The sequence below is a fragment of the Notolabrus celidotus genome, chromosome 21 (genome assembly GCF_009762535.1).
Source record: "Notolabrus celidotus isolate fNotCel1 chromosome 21, fNotCel1.pri, whole genome shotgun sequence".
NCBI lineage: Eukaryota > Metazoa > Chordata > Actinopteri > Labriformes > Labridae > Notolabrus > Notolabrus celidotus.
The window spans coordinates 21011859-21032965 of NC_048292.1; the positions used below are offsets into that span (position 1 = coordinate 21011859).

Below are 21107 nucleotides of genomic sequence, written 5' to 3' on the forward strand. Positions count from 1 at the left end.
TTGGGTTTCTTTTCCAGAGTTTAGCACCCCCCCAAAGTGGTCCTAGGAAAGGAAACCAGCAATAGGTTTGTGGGTGGCAAAAGCTTATTGATGTATGTTTCGGAAAGCGGAGGTAAACAACGGTGAAGCCGATAGAGAAACTGCTTCTTAAGCATCACTTATGATTTAAAAAGTTAAGAAGTGGTTTATATGTAATTTAATAACTTTCACAGCACCCAAAAACAGATTTCCTCCCATCAAAAAAGAAGGAAAAAGAAAAAGCGGAACAAGCGCTGTGCATTATGGGAGTATGCAAGGCAGACTGGTCCGATGCATACTGTGAAATTTTCCCTGAGTCAGTAGACATCCGGGTTGTTTTGGCATACTGCAGATTTTGCTCTTCTTCACATACTGCTTACTACATACTGAATTTCGGCCAAATCAGTACATACTGCTAGTATAGTAGGCGGTTTTGAAAACAGCCTCTGCCTCCAAATCACCCAGATCTCAGTTCAATCTAGCATACATAGGTTGTGCTGGACAACAAGTCCAACACCCCCGAGCATGTTCGTGTATCTCCAAGGAATGTCATAAATACACATCTGATCTGCAAGGACCACTTGTAATGCGATAATTCTAAAATTTGGTTGGGAATTTTAAATCATCTTTCCTATAAATTTTCACTACTGTACAAAACAGCAACTCAAAACACAACATAGAAAAGCAATGTATTCATTCGTCTTTTATATTTCACTTTTAACATTTTAAAACAAGTTTGGCATTTCCCTTTAGAACATTGTAATCATAGCTGTCTTTAACGTAGAGTAACAGTTAACATAAAAAAGACGTGATAAAAAAAAGAAAAGAGGGAAAAACTGATACCTTCTTGACAGTTTCAAGTCCAGACAGTGTTAAGAGCAAAAAAGGTACCAGCTTAGTGCTATATTCTGATACATACTGAGGTAGCTGGTATACATATATTTTTTACACCAAATCAATAAAAAAAAGACATCACCACAAACATATTTACACTATGCACATATGTACAGACATACAGTTAAAACAGAGTAATAAGAATTTGCAATAAAGATATATAATTGTATGTCACTGAATTATACACAAATCCTCTGAAAAATCAAAGACAGAACTTTTTTCAATTGTAACTTAAGTTTTGGATCATCAACCACTTGTCCCTGTGGGATTAAAACAGACGTCATACAAAGACATATGCATCTTTTTCTCATGTATGAAGTCCTGGAGGAGTTCAACTCTGCTTACCCTCCCTGAAGGGTCCTACAATCAAAGAGCAATGGGCAAGAAAAAACAGGATTACACTTGTATGTCATGAATCAGAAAACTGCAATTGCATACAGCTTGTGAGTAGTAAAAACAATAACATGGTAAAATGCTAACTATCACCTTTCGTTCGCTCTCTCCACTTGTAATTTCCACCCACAAGGCAACCTATGATAAGAATGATGATTAGCAACATGCATTCAGAATAGAGACATAAGTATTTATTGAAGACAAATGCGTCTTAGAGACTTTTAAAAAAACACACTTTGTTTCCTTGCAGGCTTCCTTGCAGGCTTTGGCAGCTGCATGTAGTAATCTCTGGTCTTCTTCATCAGTGGGGCTGTATTCTCAGGGGACTTTTTCCTCTGCCTGGCTCTCCTCTTGCGGCCCATGGATTCTGGTCTAGCTTCCCTTGATGAATCAAAGCAACCAGTTCCTGGTCTAGATTCCATTGCTGGATCAAGGTAACTAAGTCCTGGCCTAGCATCCCTCAAAAAATCACTGCGACTAGGTACTAGTCTGGCTGTCCCTGACAAAACAGAAGGACTAGGTCCCGGTCTGACTTCCCTAGATGAGTCATCATTTGTGGTTCCCAAGTTGTCCCTCACCCCTGATCTCATTTTTTTTCTTCTTCTTTCTCCCTTATTTGGGAAGCTTTTCTCCCAGTCCTTCATTATTTTGGTCCTCGTAGGTTGTGGGATCGAGTATGATGAACCCTCAGTAGGACTGCAAAGTTGATTTGATGTTGAAGGGCCACTATGAGAGCGAGACCGCTGTGCTTTAGCAGAGGTCAAATGTTGTCCAGGTGGAGATGTACTCTGCTTGGATCTAGGAAGATAAGCCGAGGTTGAGGCTTCTCTGGACATACCAGACAAAGGCAAACCACTTGGGGAGACTGAGCTTCGTCTCGCTTCAGTTGGTGGTCCACATGTAGAAGTGGTAATACTGTTAGAAGTAGACAGGCCTAAATGGTTAGGCAATGAAAATTGTCTTAAAACCGAAGGACGTTTTGCTACAGTGGCCTGAACCTTTTTGCTTTTGTTCAAATACTGCATAGTCTTCTCTCTGACATTGCTGCTCTGGAGTTTCAAGCGGCAGTTGAGTTGATCAGAGTTTGAAACCAAAGGACGAGGAAGTAAAGGATTAGAACCCCGAACAAAGTCTGTTCCCCTGTTCATTGACTGGTGCTGTCTTTTTGACGAGTCTTCAGATGATGGTCTGTTATTTTCAGGCTTCTTGGTGGCAGTGACACAGCGATAGTCCTTAGGTTCAGGTGAAAGTATCTCCTCTGTGGCACAAAAGGTATCACTGCTACTGTCCTCTGAACTTGATGACAGAATTCTCTTTTTATGAGCTGCTCTTTTGCAACGATGTTTTCTTCTAAGCTCTTTGTCAGCATCTGTTAACCTTTCACTTTCTTCTGAAACTGATTGTCTGTTGCTTTTGGGATGAACATTCTCAAAGTTATTTTTAGCTTTCATTTGCTGTCCACTCCCTCTCTGAGTCAAGTCAGAGCACATGTTCTGCTTTGTTTTGTTCTTCTGTGTAGCATGAAGGTTAGATAAGTGTTGTTGCAGTGATGAGTTTGCAGGAGGCAGCGTGGTTTCTTTGCGTTTTACTTCTGCAGTTTTAGACTCAATGGCCTCAGGTGAGGGTATAATTTGTTCAACACTTGTGTCATGACAGTCTGCTAACTCTGAGGTTACTAATCTTGCCTTGTTTTGCTTTTCATAGGTAATGTCGCTGTCATCATCCGAGTCAGATGAAAGGATTATAACATTTTCTTGAGTTGAAATCTTTTGAATGTCTGCCTTTAGTTGAGCAGGCTCAGAGTCGGCTTTGGAGCTCGAGGCTCCTTCAAACTCTTCATCATGAAGTTTGGATTGCTGCTGCGGTTGTAGTTGGTCAATACAGGTGGGGTCACTTTTGTACATTGAGCTGGATAAGGACAATCTCCTTCTCTTTGCCTCCTTTTTGCAGTTTTGATTACTTTCATCCTCTGAGTCAGAACCAAGAATAATTGGACCATTTAATATCTTGTGCCTGTCTGTTATATGCTGGATAGACTCTGAGTCAGCGTCGGTTTCAATCTGCTGGTCAGAGCAAAGCTCCTGTATGGTTTCTCTCATCTCTTCATCATGATGTGTAGACTGCTGCTGTGGTGCTGCTTGGTCAATAGATGTTTGATCTCCTCGGTCCTCTGAAGTTGAAGAGTATAATCTCCTCCTTGCTCTCTTTTTGCGGGATCGATTAATTTTGTCCTCCAAATCTGATCCAATAACTATTGGACCTTTGTTTAGAGTATTGTGTTTTTCTGTCTCGTGTTGAGCAGATTCAAGTTCAGCTTTGCTTTCAGAGCTGTCTGAGCTTAAACGTGTTCTCCTCTTCCTCTTCACCTTCTTTCTCCTTCTTTGGTCTCTTTCACCGTCCGAGTCAGACTCCAGGGATGGTGTGTCAGTCTTGCTTGAAATACTCTGTCCATTTGTCTTCTGTTTGATGTTTCTGGTGGCTTGTATTATCTTATGAAGTCTTTCTTTAATAGTGTTTAAGTTTAAGGTTTGACCATTTGTTACCTTATCCTGTTCTCCCTCTGTTTCCTGGACAGTAACATTTGGAGGTGGGTTTGGAGGTGTCGGACTCTGCTTGGAAAATGGCTCACAGACAGTCATGTGGTTGAGTTGTGATTCAGATGGATAATCACAGCTGTCTTCAGTGTCACAGGTATCTTCACTCTCAGGATACTGCCCCATACGTTTCTGAGGTACATGAGGTTCTCCATCATAGTCCACTTCATGCTCAGGTGCACTCCAGCATGATGGGACCTCAAATTTATCTATTATATGTATCTCTGTGGCTTGTTCAAAGCTATCAACTGTTTCAAACACCTCCATCTTAGAAAAAGGACAAGTAGCTTCTGGTTTTGGACCTGGCCAAAGGGGTTGTTCTCTGTTGCATTGTATTTCTGTAATTTCTTGTTCATCATCATCAAGCTGGACTTTTTCTAAACCTTCCTGGTCTTCACTTTCTGGTTCATATCTGAGGCCAGAAATTGTTATAGGTATAACTATCCAGTCATCATCACTGTCTTCATCAAACTCGTTATCAATTTTCAAAAGAGCAGAGCTGCATAAGACAGACTTCTTCCCATCATCAGAGTCATTACAAACTGAATGAGAGCTACAGTGTGCTTTATCAGACAATACAGTCTTTGGTGAAACTGGCTTTTCGGTAAGTTCGTCACGTGGAATGTTTTCTTGTTTCATCTGAGCCAAACCCTGCCGATCACTACACAGCATTTGTTCGCTGGTTAGTTTTGTTACTTGTGAACTGAACAAAAGTGAAGGCTTTCTTTCCGCCACGTTCTCACTCACTGAGTTTTCATCTTCACTTATATTTTCATACTTAATGTCTTCAAAACGTGGGGGGACGCTCAGTTCCTCAAAGTGAGTGTAACAGAGTTTTGTGGCTGGCTGTGATGTGTCCCCATCATCTGAGATGTCTTCATAGTCAGTCTTAAGAACTTTTTTAGCAAATGCTTCCTCGCCCACAGCTTGTGTCTGACTATCATCTGAAATGTCTTCATATTCTGGATTTTTTACAGTATTTATGGCAAAAACTTCCTCATTCATGCCTGCCAATCGGCCAGTGCGTTCTTGGACTTTGCTTCCATTGAGTGACATGCTCAAATCAGCTTGTGAATACACAGAGCCAGCACCCTCACTTAAAAAGTCCCACTTTCCTCTGTTTCCCAGCTGTTCACTCTGACTTGTGGAAACTGACAGATCATCATTAATCTGAATTATGTCAATAGACAAATTCAGCTTGGAATGTGTAATAACTCCCCGAACATAATCACTAGAACTCTGTGGGGCTATCTCAATGTTTTCATTGTGTTGCTGTGGATGATCATTGCATGACAGAGGTTCAAAAGTTATCTTCTTAGGTACCAACTTGGTTTGGAGCTTCTCTAGGACATTAGCCACACCATGCACATGGTTTAACCTTACTCCATCTACGGGTTCTATGCTTCTAGCCAGTTGATCCTCTGTGGTGTGTTTAGAAGCCCCAGAAACACCAGGCAGCTGGTCCATGACATCCACTGCCTTGTTGATATCCAACCAGAGAGACTCGCTTTTTTCTTGGGAAGAGTTGCAGTCAAGTTTTGAAGTGTGTCGTTTCTCAGCCGGTTCATCCAAGGTCACTCCAGGTACTGTAGTCGCAGTATGAGGACTCTCATCTTCATTCCTTTTGGAAGTGGCAGCAACTTCTCGCACAATTTGTGGATACTCTGCAGATGTAAAAAGATCAAAATGATCCATCAACCCATTCAAGCAGTTGCAGTATGATTTTGTGTTCCCTACATTTCCAGACTATTAATGTGCCCCCTCAGTGCTGGTTATGACTTACATAGATTGGTATTGCCATTCTTTAAACACTAATCTCACCATTTACCAAAGAAACTTTCATTTTTACCGACTGTTGTATTTTCAGTCTAAAAAATAAGTTTGCTATCAGCATGTGCATAAGTAGTTACATTCAAGTGCCTTTTATAGTTGCAAATCAAATGCTACTAAAGCACTATTGATAGATTTAGTTTGGAAGTACTTTTTAAATTTAATACAGCAGAGACTAATGTACCTGTTGAATGCTTCTTCGACACAGATGTTTCACAATCTCCTGCCTCTTTGGACTCTGGAGTGGGATGAGCATTTTCTTTGCAGCTCTTTGAAATGTGCTCTCCAACTGCTTGTGCAGCCACAGCAGTAGGGGAACTGGCAACGATGGTAGAAGAAGTTTGTCCGTCCCTTTTGACAGGCTGCGTTTTCTGATACAGCTCGATTTTTTCAGTGACGAAGGCTAATGTTCTTCTATTAAAACATTCAATATCTTCGGCTGGTGAGACATCATCTTTTGATGGTTTACTGCTGAAAAACGAAGCAGATACATGGTGCTGATGAGGGCCAGATTGTCTTCCTCCATCATTTGTGTTTTGTATTCTTTTCCGTTCAACATTAAAAGAAGCTAAAGAGCCTCTAACTGGTGGTCCTTTGCTGTTACTTCCACCTGCAAAGTTATCAGTTGTTCTTACTTCAAGTTGGGCAGTAGTTTGATGTGACAAAGAAGAATATGTGCTAAATGTGGACTTACGATCTGGAATATTTTTTTCCATTAAGGCATGCAGCAAGGATGTCGTCTTCTTGTTCTTAGTCAAAGAACACTGATGCTGAAAAGAAAATGTCTCAGTTGTAATTCCAAGACTGTCATCCTTACGTGCTGCAGAACTGACATGAGCTTGGCAGGCAGAATTTGGATGTTGTCTTTGCCACAGTCCCTTATTTGTGTTACTTTTTGGCCCAAAATTACTGCTCACATTTTGCGTAGAAATCTCCAATTGTTGTGCCATAACTAACCCTGGCTGTGACTCAGTTTGGGGAAGCACTCTGTGGAGATTCTGTTGTGATTGTGTATTGCCTTGCAGATGGTGGGATGGAGTGTGCGCCAGTCGAAGCTCCTCAGGATATTGAGTTGCTACCATGTTTTGTGTTCCATTTGCTGATCAAATCAGTGGTAGAGAGGACTTCAGTTCAGGGTCCTTGGTTCTAGGATACAAATAAAGAGACAAATTAGTGAATGGCTGATTTCAGTGTCAATGAGCCATCCAGGCATTTATCCAGAATTGCAACTACAAAGGTCACCGAGTGTTTTACCTCCTCTGTTCCCTTCAGTCCCTCTCAAACATTTATCTATTCATGATACTGCATGCTTAATGCAAACTACCACATGATTCGGATGCCCCAATACATAAAAAAGTAAATAGTATCACCCTTAACATTCAGTCTAACGCAAGAATGGACAAAACTTGAAAGGATGTTCCACTCCTTACAGATATGAACAAACCCATACATTTTTTCAACAATGTACCCGGCCTGGCAGAGTCTTTGCTCCATTTCCTTGACTAAATTCAACATTGTCTTTGCCAAAAAAAAAAATCAACGTGTCTCTTACGACCCCATTAAGCTAGTGAGTTTCTTCTCTAGAAATGAAGCCCAGAGCCCTAAACTATGCAGGAACATCCCCAGTGCCCGCATGTTTTCCAAAGACTTCACAAATACTTGACTTGGCCACCTTAACTTCACCAGTTGAACACTTCAGGCTCTTTTGAGAATGACAAACTTTCGTATCCAGCCTCTAGTGGATACTTAAAAAACTGCATTCCACACTGGCTTCCTTTCTCAACACCATAGACTGTATAAAATATGCACGTAGTTTCCGTGACGTCACCCATCTGTTCCTGAGAGCTGTTTTGAAGCCAATTGACGGCGGCAACCATATTGGATATGTGGAACTCAACCAGGCAGAGTGTGACGTAGTGTGAGCCTCCTTGCCAACAGCTATGTGTTCCCGACCCGGAGTCACGTCAGTCATGTCCTTATATGTGCAAAAACTCAAAATCTAAATATCTTCTGAACCTTGGCGTTAGAAAAAAAATTCACCCCCTGTACAGTGTGTGCCATTAGAGAGATTAGCTTTGTAGGGCTAAGCCGTTTTTTGAACCAGGCTGTAAACATGTTTATTAATGCTGCAAAGGTCGTCTTTTTCCCCATTCATGTCTATGTGGTTTTCCGGTGTTTCTGCAGCCAGCCTCAAGCGGATTCTCAATGTATTGCAGTTTATAACACTTCTGCATGGGCTTCATAGTTTGAGACCGGAGGTTGCCGCTTGCTCAACACTTGATGTTGCCACTTGAAATTTTCAATCCATCAACTGCTCTTTCTGCCTAATCGTTTATAAAATATGTTTTCCCAATGAAGATATCCTAATCTACTCGGAAGCATATCTGGACAAAAGCACTACCACTATTTTCGGCCCTTCATTTTATGATGCTTGTGTAAGTTTGTTGATTGGTAGGCACTGTATACTTCTGGCTTTTTTACTGCTGTATTTCAGTATGGCATAGCACAGCTCAAAAATTTAACTTGTTACTGTCCCTTCTGGTGATTTGTTCTCACTCACTTCCTCCTTTCACACACTTCAGTTGCTGGGTCTGAATATTATTACCTGTATAAAAAAAAGGCACATCCATATGTTGTAAAGATGTTGTATTGAGCCAATAAGAAAAAAAAAAAGACTACATAGCTCACCCATTGGGTGCCACTTTTAATAACTGATAATAGTTTGGTTAGAGGCTAATAAATCAACAACTTCCTTTGGGGCCATTACGTGAAAAGAAGTACAGCAATGTGTACCACATATTTTACCTGGACAGGGCTCCAAGGCATGGCAACATCAGCCTAAGTACATCTGCAATCAGAACCAATTTTAGATGGTTAACAATTTCCCTCTCTACCCTTATGCACTACTGCTGCAAGTGAAATAGTTAAGCATAGTTTTACATAAGTAGAAATATTTGCCTCAGTATTACTACTAGGGATGACCACAATTAATCGATTATCGATTAATTGATTGTTAAGAAATTACTCGAAACACACATTTTTGTTATCAATTTTCCGTCACGTGGAACAAACATCATGTGGTCTCATATTACACTCATCTATCAGGGAGGTGTTTTAAGTTTAAAGCATGTTTCGATGTGAATCAGCTGTTAAAGGTGTTGCGCACAGCGGAGACGCTCAGCTGAGGGCTGGGAGCTGCGCGTCAGGTCTCCACGTGCGCTTTTTTAAAGAGGATCAATACAAAACTGCTGCCAACAACAACAGGGACACAAAGGTTGACAACTTTAAACAGGATATTTCCCACCTTTGGATACGAAGGCAACAGACAGGTGGGAAATTCAGGTACACTATGTTTGCAGACCAGCAACATCAGATCCGTCTGGGCTTTTCTGCAGCGGGACTGATTATGACCCGGTTGCGCTCCTGGCTGACACCTGATCGAATACACGTTTATTTTTCTCAATAAGAACGAGTAGACAGAAAACTGGACACTCTGAGTCTGAAGTACTTTTCTGTTAGTATTATGAGCCTTCACTTTGTAAGACTATGTCCGCGGAGAATATTTTATGAGCCTGATCGTTGATATTCTGCATGTCAAACGTGTGCCCGTATTCAATCCCGTCAGTGATATGCATTTTGTTGCTGTAGAAAATATTATTTAGGGGGAAAACAACGTATTTGGCATCGTTTTTGACATAAGAATAATAATGTTTTTTTTTAATCAATTAATCGATAATTGATCGTTAACATTTCCAAAAATCGATCACGGAAAATACTTAAAATGTACATCCCTAATTACTACTAAGAATCAACTTGTGCCCTACCTTCTGCTTGATTTCAACCTCACTGAATGTAAGTCTCCTTTAAACATCAAATATGAAACACAAAGATCCTTTGGAAGTTGTAGGCGTCGGTAGAACAAATCGATCACTTTACCCATCAGCTTTTCAGTCCCTCCAGGATTTCGCAAGCTTTTTCTGTGATTATTGCAATCTGAAATGACTGATGGAGCAGCTTTGGCAAACTGAATGCAATGACACCACTTTGAGAGTTTTCAGCTCAGATTCACTGTTCAGAAGTGAGACAAAGTCTAATGAAGTGACCCCGTTGCAGGTTAGTCACTTATCACTGGATTTAACTTCTGGTCAATCATTAAGTGAAGGTGCAAAATAAAGGTGTAAAAGTTCAATGGAACTTAAGTGAATTGCCATTGAATATGGGCGCAATGCAATCCAAATATGCACATAGAAATCAAGTGGCTTTTTGAATTTGTTGAAATATTGGGACTCCCTAGAGGAACTGTCTTTTACTGATGCTTAACAATCATCCTTGAAGAAAAAAGTGACCAAAGTATAACTCAACCTAACACAAAAACATGAACCATTAGGTATACTGCAACTCCTGCTTACCCTCGTCACCGACCAAACTGAATCATACCAGAAAACCTCTGCCTAAGAGTTACACAACTTTTATACACCTCTATACAAGTTTACAAGTAATCCACAAAAGACCAACAGAACAGTTCTTAGAGGTTGATGATCTCAGTTGTGTCAAAATGGTGGTTGTCACAATCCATCAGGTCTTGCAGTAACACCGCTCCAGATTTGTTTTTAGTCCAGTCCTTCCTTAAATATGGGCATGTTGGTCACTGCATTTCAGTTGTTGGATAAAAAGCTCTAGTTACATCCAGAAAGCTTTGGGAGTATGTCAACTGTTGCCTGCTAGATCTGCAGAGCTGGTAAGATTAGTCAAGAAAGGAGAAACTGCTAAACTATCCTCACTTTAGGAATAAAAAATAAGGGAGCATTATAACTTGCAGACCAGTGGAGGTTCTTCACCAAAGTCACTTTTCCATCTGGACACTCACTCAGCCAGACGGCATGGAAAAACATCCTGCGAGATGACTACCATTCACAAGTGGAAATGGTGTAGAAAAAAAAAAAAAAAAAAAAAAAAGAGTACAACAGAGATTTACTTAACTTAAGAGCAACTGAACTCAGAGTTCCCTCTTGTTCACCTAAGACATAAGGCATTTTTCAACCAGAGGATCTTTACCCTGGAACTAGGGACTTTACCCCGGAACTATGAGCGTTTTGACCGGTGGACCCAGGGTCTCAATTTAGTTCAGGGGAAGATAATCTCCCCCCTGAAAAGCCCCTACTAGGGGGGGGGGGGTAGTACTTTTCAAAGGTCCCGGGGCTTTTGAGGGGCAAGGCCTGCAATGCTGAACGTGTCTGATTGGTAGATTAACCGCAGTGTTTTTATTCCTCCCGTCGTCCACAATAACATCACGAACACATCTGTGATTCACATGATTTCTCTTTCTTTCATTTCTTCAATCTTTTTTATATGTGTGTACTTTTCAAAAAAGAAGACGCCTTCATCCCTTGATTTAGCAGCTTGTAACAGTAGTCTTCTCTCAGCCCACCGCAAATGAGTCTCTTCCAGTGTTACGGTTTAAAAAGTGACCCTGTAAACTGGAGACCTTAAGCTTAATGTGTAAGTGTTTGTGTTTCAACAGCTGTGTAAACTCCACAGAGGGAGTTCCTGGGAATGCAAACTTGTTTAGTTTTTATTAAGATTTCAAAATATATCCTCATCAGATAGTTAATGATTGTCTAAAGACGTTTATGAGGGATGCACCCGGCTGAAAGTCAGCAGTTAACAGGGTCGCGGTTTGGGGGCAAAGCCTTTTAGTTCCGGGGAAAGTAGTTCTGGGGGCGTTAAGACCCCGGAACTCTTGGTCGAAATGCACCTTAGTGGTGGATGGACACTGAAGTGGCCAGAAAAAGGGTTTCTTGACATTTGTATGGGCCCGATTTCGACGCTGGGGAAGTACAACGATAGATGTACCGTCTTTCATCCTCAGTGTTCCAGAGCTCTTAAGCTTGTAAGGTGTGAACTTTGTTTTGTAAATCAATGTATGTTTAAAAAAGAACTAGTGCTCACTCTCAGGAAAGTTCTAATTAGGGCCCGAGCACTGACACGCACTGGCAGCAAGGCCCTATTGAAACTGTACCTATTATTTTCCTTCCTCCTGACTATAATTTCCCTATTTGAGGCCTGAACGTGCATGAAAAGTCACAAAATTTTGCCCAAAATTCATAGGCTCATGAAATAGCAGGATTTAATTGATTTTGCTCTAATACCTGCTCCATAGCGCCCCCTAGCGACCTTAAAGTGAACCCCTCCCACTACTTTCCCCTACATACATTGTATGCCCCCTCCAATATAATGGCAGGATAAACACTGCATTTATAACTCCTTCATTCAGTGATCAATCTGCTTCAAATTACATGATAATGGTCCAACCAACAACACACCTATGGGCTTAATTCTCTACTACAGCCATAGCGCCACCTTATGGAAATACATGGTACTGTCCTCAGCATATAATCTTCAATCTATTCCAAATTTTCCATATTTCGTCATGGTCCCGGTCTGAACTCGTCTACACAAACATTTTGCTCATAGGAATAGTGCTTTCTTGAACTACCTGTCGCTGCAGTTACAGCAGCAAATCTTTTTGTTTGTCTCTCCCAGCTTTGCACATAGAGCTAGCATTTTTTGCCCATTCTTCTGATCAAAATAGCTACAGCTCAGTCAGATTGGATGGAGAACAGCAATTTTCGAGTCTTGCCACATATTCTCAATAGGATTCAGGTCTGGACTATGACTGGGCCATTCAAACACATGAATATGCTTTGATCTGAACCGTTCCATTGCATCTCTGACTGTATGTTTAGGTTTGTTGTCGTCCTGCTTGAAGGTGAACCTCTGCTCCAGTCCCAAGTCTTTTGCAGCCTCAAACAGGTTTTCTTCCAGGATACCCCTTTATTTAGCTCCATCCATCTTCCGATCAACTCTGGCAGGTCGGTGGAGATGGTGTGTTCAGGTTGATGCAGTTTGTTAGGTTTCTGCCACACATACTGTTTTACATGTAGACCAAAAAGTTCAATTTTTCATCTGACCAGAGCACCTTCTCCCACATTTTTTCTGTGTCCCCTACATGGCTTGTACCAAACTGGACTTCGTATTGCTTTCTTTCAATAATGACACTCTTCCACAATAGCCAGATTTGTGGAGTGCACGACAAATAGCTGTCCTGTGGTCGTTGCGACAGGTGTGCGAGGGCACGTTCAATGACGCTTGTGGCTCTAATTTTTATTTACAACTTCCAACAGCTGGGGAGGTGCTTTTGGCTGTTGGTTCGGGGGTTTCCAAGTCCTGACCATTTCCTGCATGTCTTCCCCTGCTCTCTACTTCCCAAATGTTCCTGTCTCTCTTCAGCTATCAAATAAATAAAGAAATACCCATAAATATAACCTTAAGAATTCTTCCAACAACTGGAGGGCAGAAACAGCTAAATTTATCAACAAGCGATGCTCTATACTCAAATGCACAGTACAGGTTTTTATAATCGTTAACAACTTTAACATGTAGGTGGGAATAACACTAGTGGGCTTAATTTGCATGTATACAACACCATAATGCTTAAATTCAAGAAACATTTTCACAAGTAATCTTATTTCTGATTTAATTTGCCTATTTCTGACATCTTATTTTCTCAATCCTGTGTGATTTTTGTGCGCACATGCCATTGCAGCCTCATGCCCTTATATGGGCAGTAAAGAGGCGTATACCTAAAAGGATTGGGAACATCTTGCACAAGCCTCAAACTAACAAGGACATTTAAATCACCGGTATAAGACAACGCGTCTGCTGAATAAGAACAGCTTCAAAAATCTGCCCCAGAACTTCCCCTAAAAGCAGATTTAAGAAAATCTCAAGATGTTTGTGAATGAGCCAGATCACATATTGCAACAGTGCTGTAAGCAAGTTTGACAGAAAGAGTTTCTCTACTTAGGAAGTTAAAAATGTGCAAGAATAAAAAAAAGATTTTAGTATATGCTTCAAGTTATCGTCTTTTAAGTGTTGTCTGCTATTGCTTAATGTTTATCAATTATGAGGAAGTTGTGATAAGAGTGTATGGCCTTTACTAAAGCCTGATGGAGGAGCCCTTAATCTTTTGGCTTCACAGTCAGTGATGTACACTCATAGACTGTAAATAAAAATGGACAGCGTTGCTCCGCCTCTTCCCGTTGTACAGTTCTGAAGCTAAAAAATCCCTCTCCTGGGCGCCGCCATTGTGCAGCCAGAGCCTGTGAAGCCACTGTAATAAGTTCCACCCGACAGCGTGACGTCACAAGACACTGTGTGTCCTTTGAAGTTTCACTCCATGGCGGCTGTGAATCAAAGGAAACCCTGAAGTAAAACCCCGTTTTTTAAACTCTAATAACTAACGGAAAAGAAACTTTTCAGGAAAAAGAGGCCTTGAACACAAAACAGTCAAATACTAACTACATATCACCACAGCAGACGGATGTGAGAAACATTCGTACGACATGTAGTTATTTTCAAATGAATGGGGGAGACGGATTTTTTGACCTATACTGCAGCCAGCCACCAGGGGGCAGTCACACTGCTGAAAGCCTCACCACCAGCCACCGGAACCTCTCCCTTGCGTACACTATGTAGCTCTTGCTTGTAACATGAGCATGCTCTCATTATCCTCTATATTAAATATTTCACTTTGCAATAATTTGATTTCTCTTGGATTAAAAATAACATTACTTCCTGGTTATTCATTTTTAATCTTAGATTTTCTTCTGTGTGATTTGTACTGTTTTGAAAAGCTTAGTTTAAGAATACAGAACTAAGCTTTACTTCCTAATTAAAACAAAGAAAATAACAAGTATGTTTATACACCCTGCTAGAAGGGGATGATAATTGTTAAATTAATGCCAGAAAAATTAAAGCTCCTGTGAGGCAACGCAAAATTCCGGGGATTTTCAAAGTTGGAAACTTTCCATGGGAATTAACAGAAATTTATGGGTATAAACGGGAATAAACCAGGAATTTACTAAATTGAAGGTTGGGATTGCATTTTTGTTAATTTTTGAATGGGTTGGGTTGGAGGGATGAGCAATATTTAACTCCACATTCAAGTTTTTGTTCTCCAATGAAATAATTGATTGTTCAATAAAAGATTTAACACTTGATAAATTTCTACTTACAAATAAAAAAATTTAAATTGTATTATTTGTATGGATATCTGCTTATAACGTACAAATATTTATGCTTGGATATGATACCTTTCCATTAAATTACCCTCAATTCCCGGTTCATTCCCAGAAATCCCCATGGAAAGTTTTCAAACATGTTTCACAACTAGCCAAAAATCCCTCACAGGAGCTTTAAAATCAGAGATTTCTACGTCAACCTATTCATCTTTCTCAATACACAGTTATAACATAAAATATCCCTTTCTGAAATGTCCTATTCATATGCCTTGCAATATACTTTAAGTCCTGCCTTTCTGAAGTTGTGACAATAAAAAGGCAGGACTTAAAGTATATTGCAAGGCATATGAATAGGACATATGCCTTGCAATATACTTTAAGTCCTGCCTTTTTTATTGTCACAACTTCAGAAAGGCAGGACTTAAAGTATATTGCAAGGCATATTCATATGCCTTGCAATATACTTTAAGTCCTGCCTTTTTATTGTCACAACTTCAGAAAAAACTACCAACGCCTTCATCCTCTTTTTTTTCCCCACACATGCCTTGTGATCTGGAGCAGCTGCAGCCCATAGAGCAAATCAGAGGTGAAGCCATGTTGTCCTCTCCTTCCACATGATGTTGCAACATCGATGACTTCATATGAAGAAAGCGGGAAAATAACACGTTCTAGAATGTTTACATAATTTCAGTGTTAAAGAGAAGAAGACGCTAACGTAGTTCGGGTAACGGTCTGAAAACGGTTTAAAAGTAAATCAAAGTGCGCATGTCACCGGATACACGCCGCTTTTTAAACGTTTTTCTGAACAAACGTCGAAGTTTCTCCTCACGCTCAGCATCACTCATGGTATCTCCATATTTCAGCTTTACAAAACGCATTTGTCAAACTCCCAAAGCTTCCTTCTAACCACAGAGTCCTCTAATAAATCCCTACAGTGACTTTTCACCGTGTAAAAAGAAATCCTCTTCTGCTGTAGTCCTCACCCTCAGCTGGAAGAAATCCCATCGTTGTCATCCGTGAACGTCCATATTCCCGCAGATGAAGAGCCAGGGTTCCTTCTGGAGTTTATTCCCTCTGGGTGAGCTGCTGTGAAACTCCGATCCTCTGTGGCACAAGTCAACCCTCCTGAGTCCAAGCCGAACGATGTGGGTAACAGAGGGGTTGGGGCTAATTATAGGCTGCTCATGCTGAGCTCTGATTGGTGGAAACTTTTGAAGGGGGGCGTGTCTTAATGATCCGGAAAAAATTAAGTTTTTTTTTTATTTTAATCTACACTTTTTACTCTTTTTCCTTATTTAATCTACGTCAAATCATTATCAGATTACTTTTAAAATCACGTACATTTTTTTAACTGTTTATTTTGATTTTTCACAACTTGACACAGTTTCTACATTACTTACCATCTATGTAATGAAAGAAAAAAAGAAAAAGAAAACGTAATAAATAAAATCACGTTTATAGCATAACAATGTTACAAATGTCACGAAATAGGACAAATAAGAGATAAAAATTATCTTCAAAAGTTAAGAACTGATTTGGTTCAGAGGTGTCGTGTGTTTCACATCCTGTCAGTGGTTTCCTTAACCTTTAAAAGTGAACTAACCTTTGAGATTGACATACCAAGTCATCAAACTTTTATTTCTGCAACCATACCAAGTGCCAAGAGAGGAGAGGGCGGAGCTGGCCCTGTGGTATTCAGTGTGTGTGCTAAAGTAAACAGGTTGACGGACGGATGAAGGCAGCTAGACGCTAGGTGTGTCTCCTCACCTCAAGCTTAAACACTCCTCAGTTAGTTCACCCTCATCCGTACCTCCCTTACCATACATACCATACGCCCCCTAATCAGGTCAAGTATCAGTCACACCATGTGTTTTAGTGAAGAGTCATCTAGTGTGGTGTGAAAAAACACATCTTGACATGTGATCCATTACTTGGCTGGGAAAGAACAACGGACGGGGCATCCTGGGTCTCAGCATCACCAATGTGTCAAGTTTTCGATGGTGAGAAGAGAGAAGATCGACCATTTGTATTTAAAACACTTCAATTCCTTTAAACTGGTACGTACCCATCTTTTTCTACTTTCTTCACTTCAAATAATATTATCATTCAGAAAATTACTCTTAAAGAAATCACCTCCTGTTAGGATCCCTGTGTCAGAGTTCACCCACACACACACACACACACACACACACACACACACACACACACACACACACACACACACACACACACACACACACACACACACACACACAAACAAACAAATGTTGTATGAGTTGACTGAATAAAATGATGTTTTATCGTTAGCGTAAAACCAATGAGAGGACAGCGGGTGGAGTTAGCGTAAGCCAATGAACGGATACAATGACTGAACCAATCACGTAGGAGAATTAAGGAATAAAAGAGAGGTGTTTTACTCTGAAAAATAAAAAACTCATCATGACAAAGAGACCCTTTGAAGCGTGGGCTATCTGCGAGACCCCTGTGACGAGTTACCAACATTCAGCACCAGAGGGTGCACCCAAGAAACGGCTCAGTTATCTATGCCAGATCCAGACGCCTCCATCTGACACACTCCAAGAGGAATGGACGTTGGAAACTGGTGGTGTCTGGGGATATGCGTTCAACTATGCTGCGAGTGAAGTTTCTTTTCACCAGTTAGAGCATGGAAACCTTTTTGGACCTCAGACTCTAAAAGCAACGCTCACATCAATAGACTGGGCGGTGTTAAATCTGGTGGTCACCAGCAATCTCAGAGCAGTCAACCTGCCACCAATAGCTGAACAAACAACCACCCAGGAAGCTGAGACAGCAGACAAACAGACACAAACACATGTGAGGGTGAAACTGGAGTTACCAGACACCTCTGTGTGTTTACCAAAACAAATTGTAAGCAGCAGTATTTGGGAGACAAAAAGCTCACCTTCAGGTAGATGTGCGATGTGTGGGGGAGAGGAACCTTCGGATGAATTTGTCTTGGAGTATTTCCATTCCAAATGTGGGGTGTTTCAGACTTTATTGCGTGTACCTGTCAGGGCCTGGTTGAAAATGATTGATGATCAAGGAGAAAAGCTGCAGGATCTCTTCAGGAGGAGTCGGACTTCAAGGGATACTCTGATGGTGAAAAAAACTCTATCTTTCACAGACTCCCCCTCTTCCGCCCCATCCTCCTCCTCTTCTCCTGTCCAACAATCCCCGCCTTCTACAAACCTATAAAACGTGAGTAGCTAACGGTCTCCAAATGGAATCTGAAAACTGTTTCGATTATAACCCTAACCCTGACCCTAACCCTAACCCTAATCATAACCCTAACCCTAATCATAACCCTAACCCTAATCCTAACCCTAATCACAACCCTAATTACAACCCTAACCCTAACCCTAACCCCAACCCTAACCCTTATCACAACCCTAACCCCAATTCTAACCCTAATCACAACCCTAACCCTAACCCTAATCATAACCCTAACCCTAATCATAACCCTAACCCTAATCCTAACCCTAATCACAACCCTAATCCCAACCCTAACCCTAACCCTAACCCTAACCCTAATCACAACCCTAACCCTAACCCCAACCCTAATCATAACCCTAACCCTAACCCTAATCATAACCCTAACCCTAATCCTAACCCTAATCACAACCCTAACCCTAACCCTAATCCTAACCCTAATTACAACCCTAACCCTAACACTAACCCGAACCCTAACCCTTACCCTAATCACAACCCTAACCCTAACCCCAACCCTAATCACAACCCTAACCCTATTAATAACCATAACCCTAATCATAACCCTAGGATCAGGGTGAGAATGATTTTGTAACAGAATAAATGCACACAATTGGGCAATTATAAGGCTTCTCATAAAAACACTGTACGTAAAAGGGTTTTCAACACACAAACCATTAGTTTTTTCAAAGTTAAAGGTGACAAATGGACTTTTTAATGGTTCTCTACCTGAAATGTTTCCCTGGCATGTCTACAAACCCCCCGAGAATGATAAAATTCCATTCTGCCCCTGTTATGATTTCTACACCTTTCTGTAAATGTGTGTGAAACGAGCCGTTTCAGACTTTTGTGTTTTTGTTACGTAACAACAATATCCGGTCTGTCACGGAGTCAGAGCTCGGAGCTTGTTCAGCCCATAGACTGTATAAAATAATACTGAATCCCCCCTCCGTTTTTCATTACCTGCACAAATGTTTGGTAACGAGGAGCTAAGGAGGGAGGCATGCTAGTTGTAGGCTGTCTTAATAAACACAAAGGTCGGTTTTACTCCCCACGTCTGCAGATTTGAAGATCTAGTGGATGATTTTTATTTATCATGGATAAGTGCTAGCGCTAGTTAGCATAGCTACATAGCTACATGTCGTAGCTGTGTACCAAGACACACGTTGACATACTGATAAATAAAACAACAAGAAACACTAAATCTGTGACCAATCCTTCAGAAAGGTCCTGCTACAGGCGCCTCTCCGGAAGGATCAAATTCTGGATTAGATTCAGAGGGTTGAAGTAACAGCAGCCGTGTATATTCAGCCAACATGTAAACATTAGATCAACGTGCTGGACAGCCGAGGCACATCCACTTCCTGAGGGGGCGTGGTCAGAGAGAAAACAGAGTGTTCTGAGGAGGACTGAAGAAGAGGACTTTTCAGGCATGTCAAAATCTGATTTCAAAGTGTTTTTTTGAGCATAAACTTTAAAGACATGTTTTGGGGACCACTTAGACCAATATATATTGATGAAAAAAGCGTGATATGTCACCTTTAAGGTTAAATATACGGCTACAAAAGATCCTAAATTAAGAGTCGTTCGAGAGTCGAAAGAGCCGGCTCTTCTTTGGGGGGTAAGTAAGGGGGAGCATTTGCAAAATCCATTAAATCCATTCCATCCCCAGTGCTGCTGGTTTTGAGCTCCTGAGACCTGCGATGGCTTTCGTGCTTGACCAGGCTCTTGCAATTTCCCCCTCCTTGGTGGCAGATTTAAGCTCAGACGTTGCTCCTTGTTTAAAATGTAGCCTGTATAATGGACTTAACAGACTTGTTCACACATGGCTCATTATTAGGGTATATTTCAACATACTTACATGGGCTAATCATGTCTCTGCAGAAGGCAGCAAGATTCAAGATTCAAGAAAGCTTTATTGCCAAGTGAGCACGCACACACAAGGAATTTGACGTGGTGATTGGAACACTGGTACTTAACTAGTAAGGACAATAAATATAGAAACCTAAACACAAATCCAAAAATTCTAAATAAAGATACTATCTGTACAAAGAAAGGTATAGAAGTACTTTTAAAGATGAGCATGTGAGCTCGTGACATCTGCAAGTTCATCCAAAATTACTCTATACACCCACTCATAGCACTTCTGCAGGCAAGACACAGACTCCTCTGTTCAGACTTTAATGTCCTTGGTCTGTGCTTTGTCCCTCCTCAACAGAGTCCTGTATGTAGGCAGTAAATGGACACAATTGTAATCCCCAGAGCCCAGGGAGGGTAGTGGGAGTGATTAATATGCCTCCATTATGGACCAATTACAAAGGTCAAGAGTTGTGGTTGGGTAGGATACATATTAGTGGGAGTTGGGGAGATACTTTTTAAGGGAGCCATGATTAAGATTACCCAGTATGAAGTTTGGAGCATCAAGCAAAATGGATTGTAGTTTTTGCAATACCTCAGATTATTGTACAGGCCGAGGCAGCGATGATCTTTGGGTGAATGTAAACGACAGTAGAAAACTTAACTTCAACACTTTGATGCTGATGTATGACCAGTTATTCTTTATTCCTCTTTCAGACGCCTCAGTTCCTCATTTGATGCCAACGCCCGTGTCTGCAGGATGAAGGCTTCCACGTTCAAAACATCATAACTAAAGCATGGTTTCTGTTTCCTGTTACATTTGCATGACATGAAAGATGAGTCATCCCAGATTTTATCCGGTCCGTCCAACAAGTTTTATTGCTTTCGCCTGTACAGCAGTGTTTGTTTGTTTTGTAATCATCACAATAAAAAAAAGCAGAGGGAACACAGAGTGATACAGAAAGAGATTGAACAATGTATGAAAAGAGTTGTTCATATGATCTGTGTGACCGGGCAGTGCTCGGGCTGATCCAGGAACAGCGTCTGGAACATGTCATTGTAGAAGGAGGGGTGGTAGAGACAGGCCCGGGCGCAGTCTGGGCTGAAGTTCAACTCCAGGATCTGAGGCTGCATGACCCGCTCACCTGAGATCAGAAAACAGCAAGTAGAAACAGTGATAACCTGACCTTCAGTCTTTACTGTGAGACTC

General features: G+C 41.0%; 2 protein-coding genes across 13 annotated transcripts in view; both read right to left on the reverse strand.

Moving 5' to 3' along the window:
- Nucleotides 1–697: 697 nt before the first annotated feature.
- LOC117804788 lies at nucleotides 698–15976 on the reverse strand. Of its 11 annotated transcripts, XR_004629252.1 has the most exons (8): nucleotides 15796–15976; nucleotides 8535–8577; nucleotides 6647–6875; nucleotides 6424–6499; nucleotides 5914–6200; nucleotides 1541–5563; nucleotides 1399–1443; nucleotides 698–1272 (listed from the first exon to the last, which is right to left on the reverse strand). XR_004629252.1 is itself a non-coding variant. In XM_034673156.1 (7 exons), exons 5-7 carry the CDS (start codon nucleotides 5364–5366, stop codon nucleotides 1244–1246), a joined length of 3900 nt encoding a protein of 1299 aa, XP_034529047.1. In that variant the 5' UTR covers nucleotides 5367–5563; nucleotides 5914–6197; nucleotides 6424–6499; nucleotides 6687–6875; nucleotides 15796–15971; the 3' UTR covers nucleotides 698–1243. The 11 variants fall into 11 exon arrangements, 10 of the variants coding, with proteins under 10 accessions (XP_034529047.1, XP_034529045.1, XP_034529043.1 ...); XM_034673156.1 differs by lacking the exon at nucleotides 8535–8577 and having other exon boundaries at nucleotides 5914–6197; nucleotides 6687–6875; nucleotides 15796–15971; XM_034673154.1 differs by lacking the exon at nucleotides 8535–8577 and having other exon boundaries at nucleotides 6687–6875; nucleotides 15796–15971.
- Nucleotides 15977–20748: 4772 nt separating this feature from the next.
- Nucleotides 20749–21107, reverse strand: part of ttll12 (tubulin tyrosine ligase-like family, member 12) — a 28526-nt gene continuing 28167 nt past the window's right edge. Inside the window, exon 14 of one of the 2 annotated variants that reach the window (XM_034673717.1) lies at nucleotides 20749–21042. In XM_034673717.1, the coding sequence (XP_034529608.1) occupies nucleotides 20891–21042 (152 nt within the window). In that variant the 3' untranslated portion in view covers nucleotides 20749–20890. The remainder of the gene's footprint in view (nucleotides 21043–21107) is intronic. The other variant, XM_034673718.1, reaches the window with a different exon arrangement.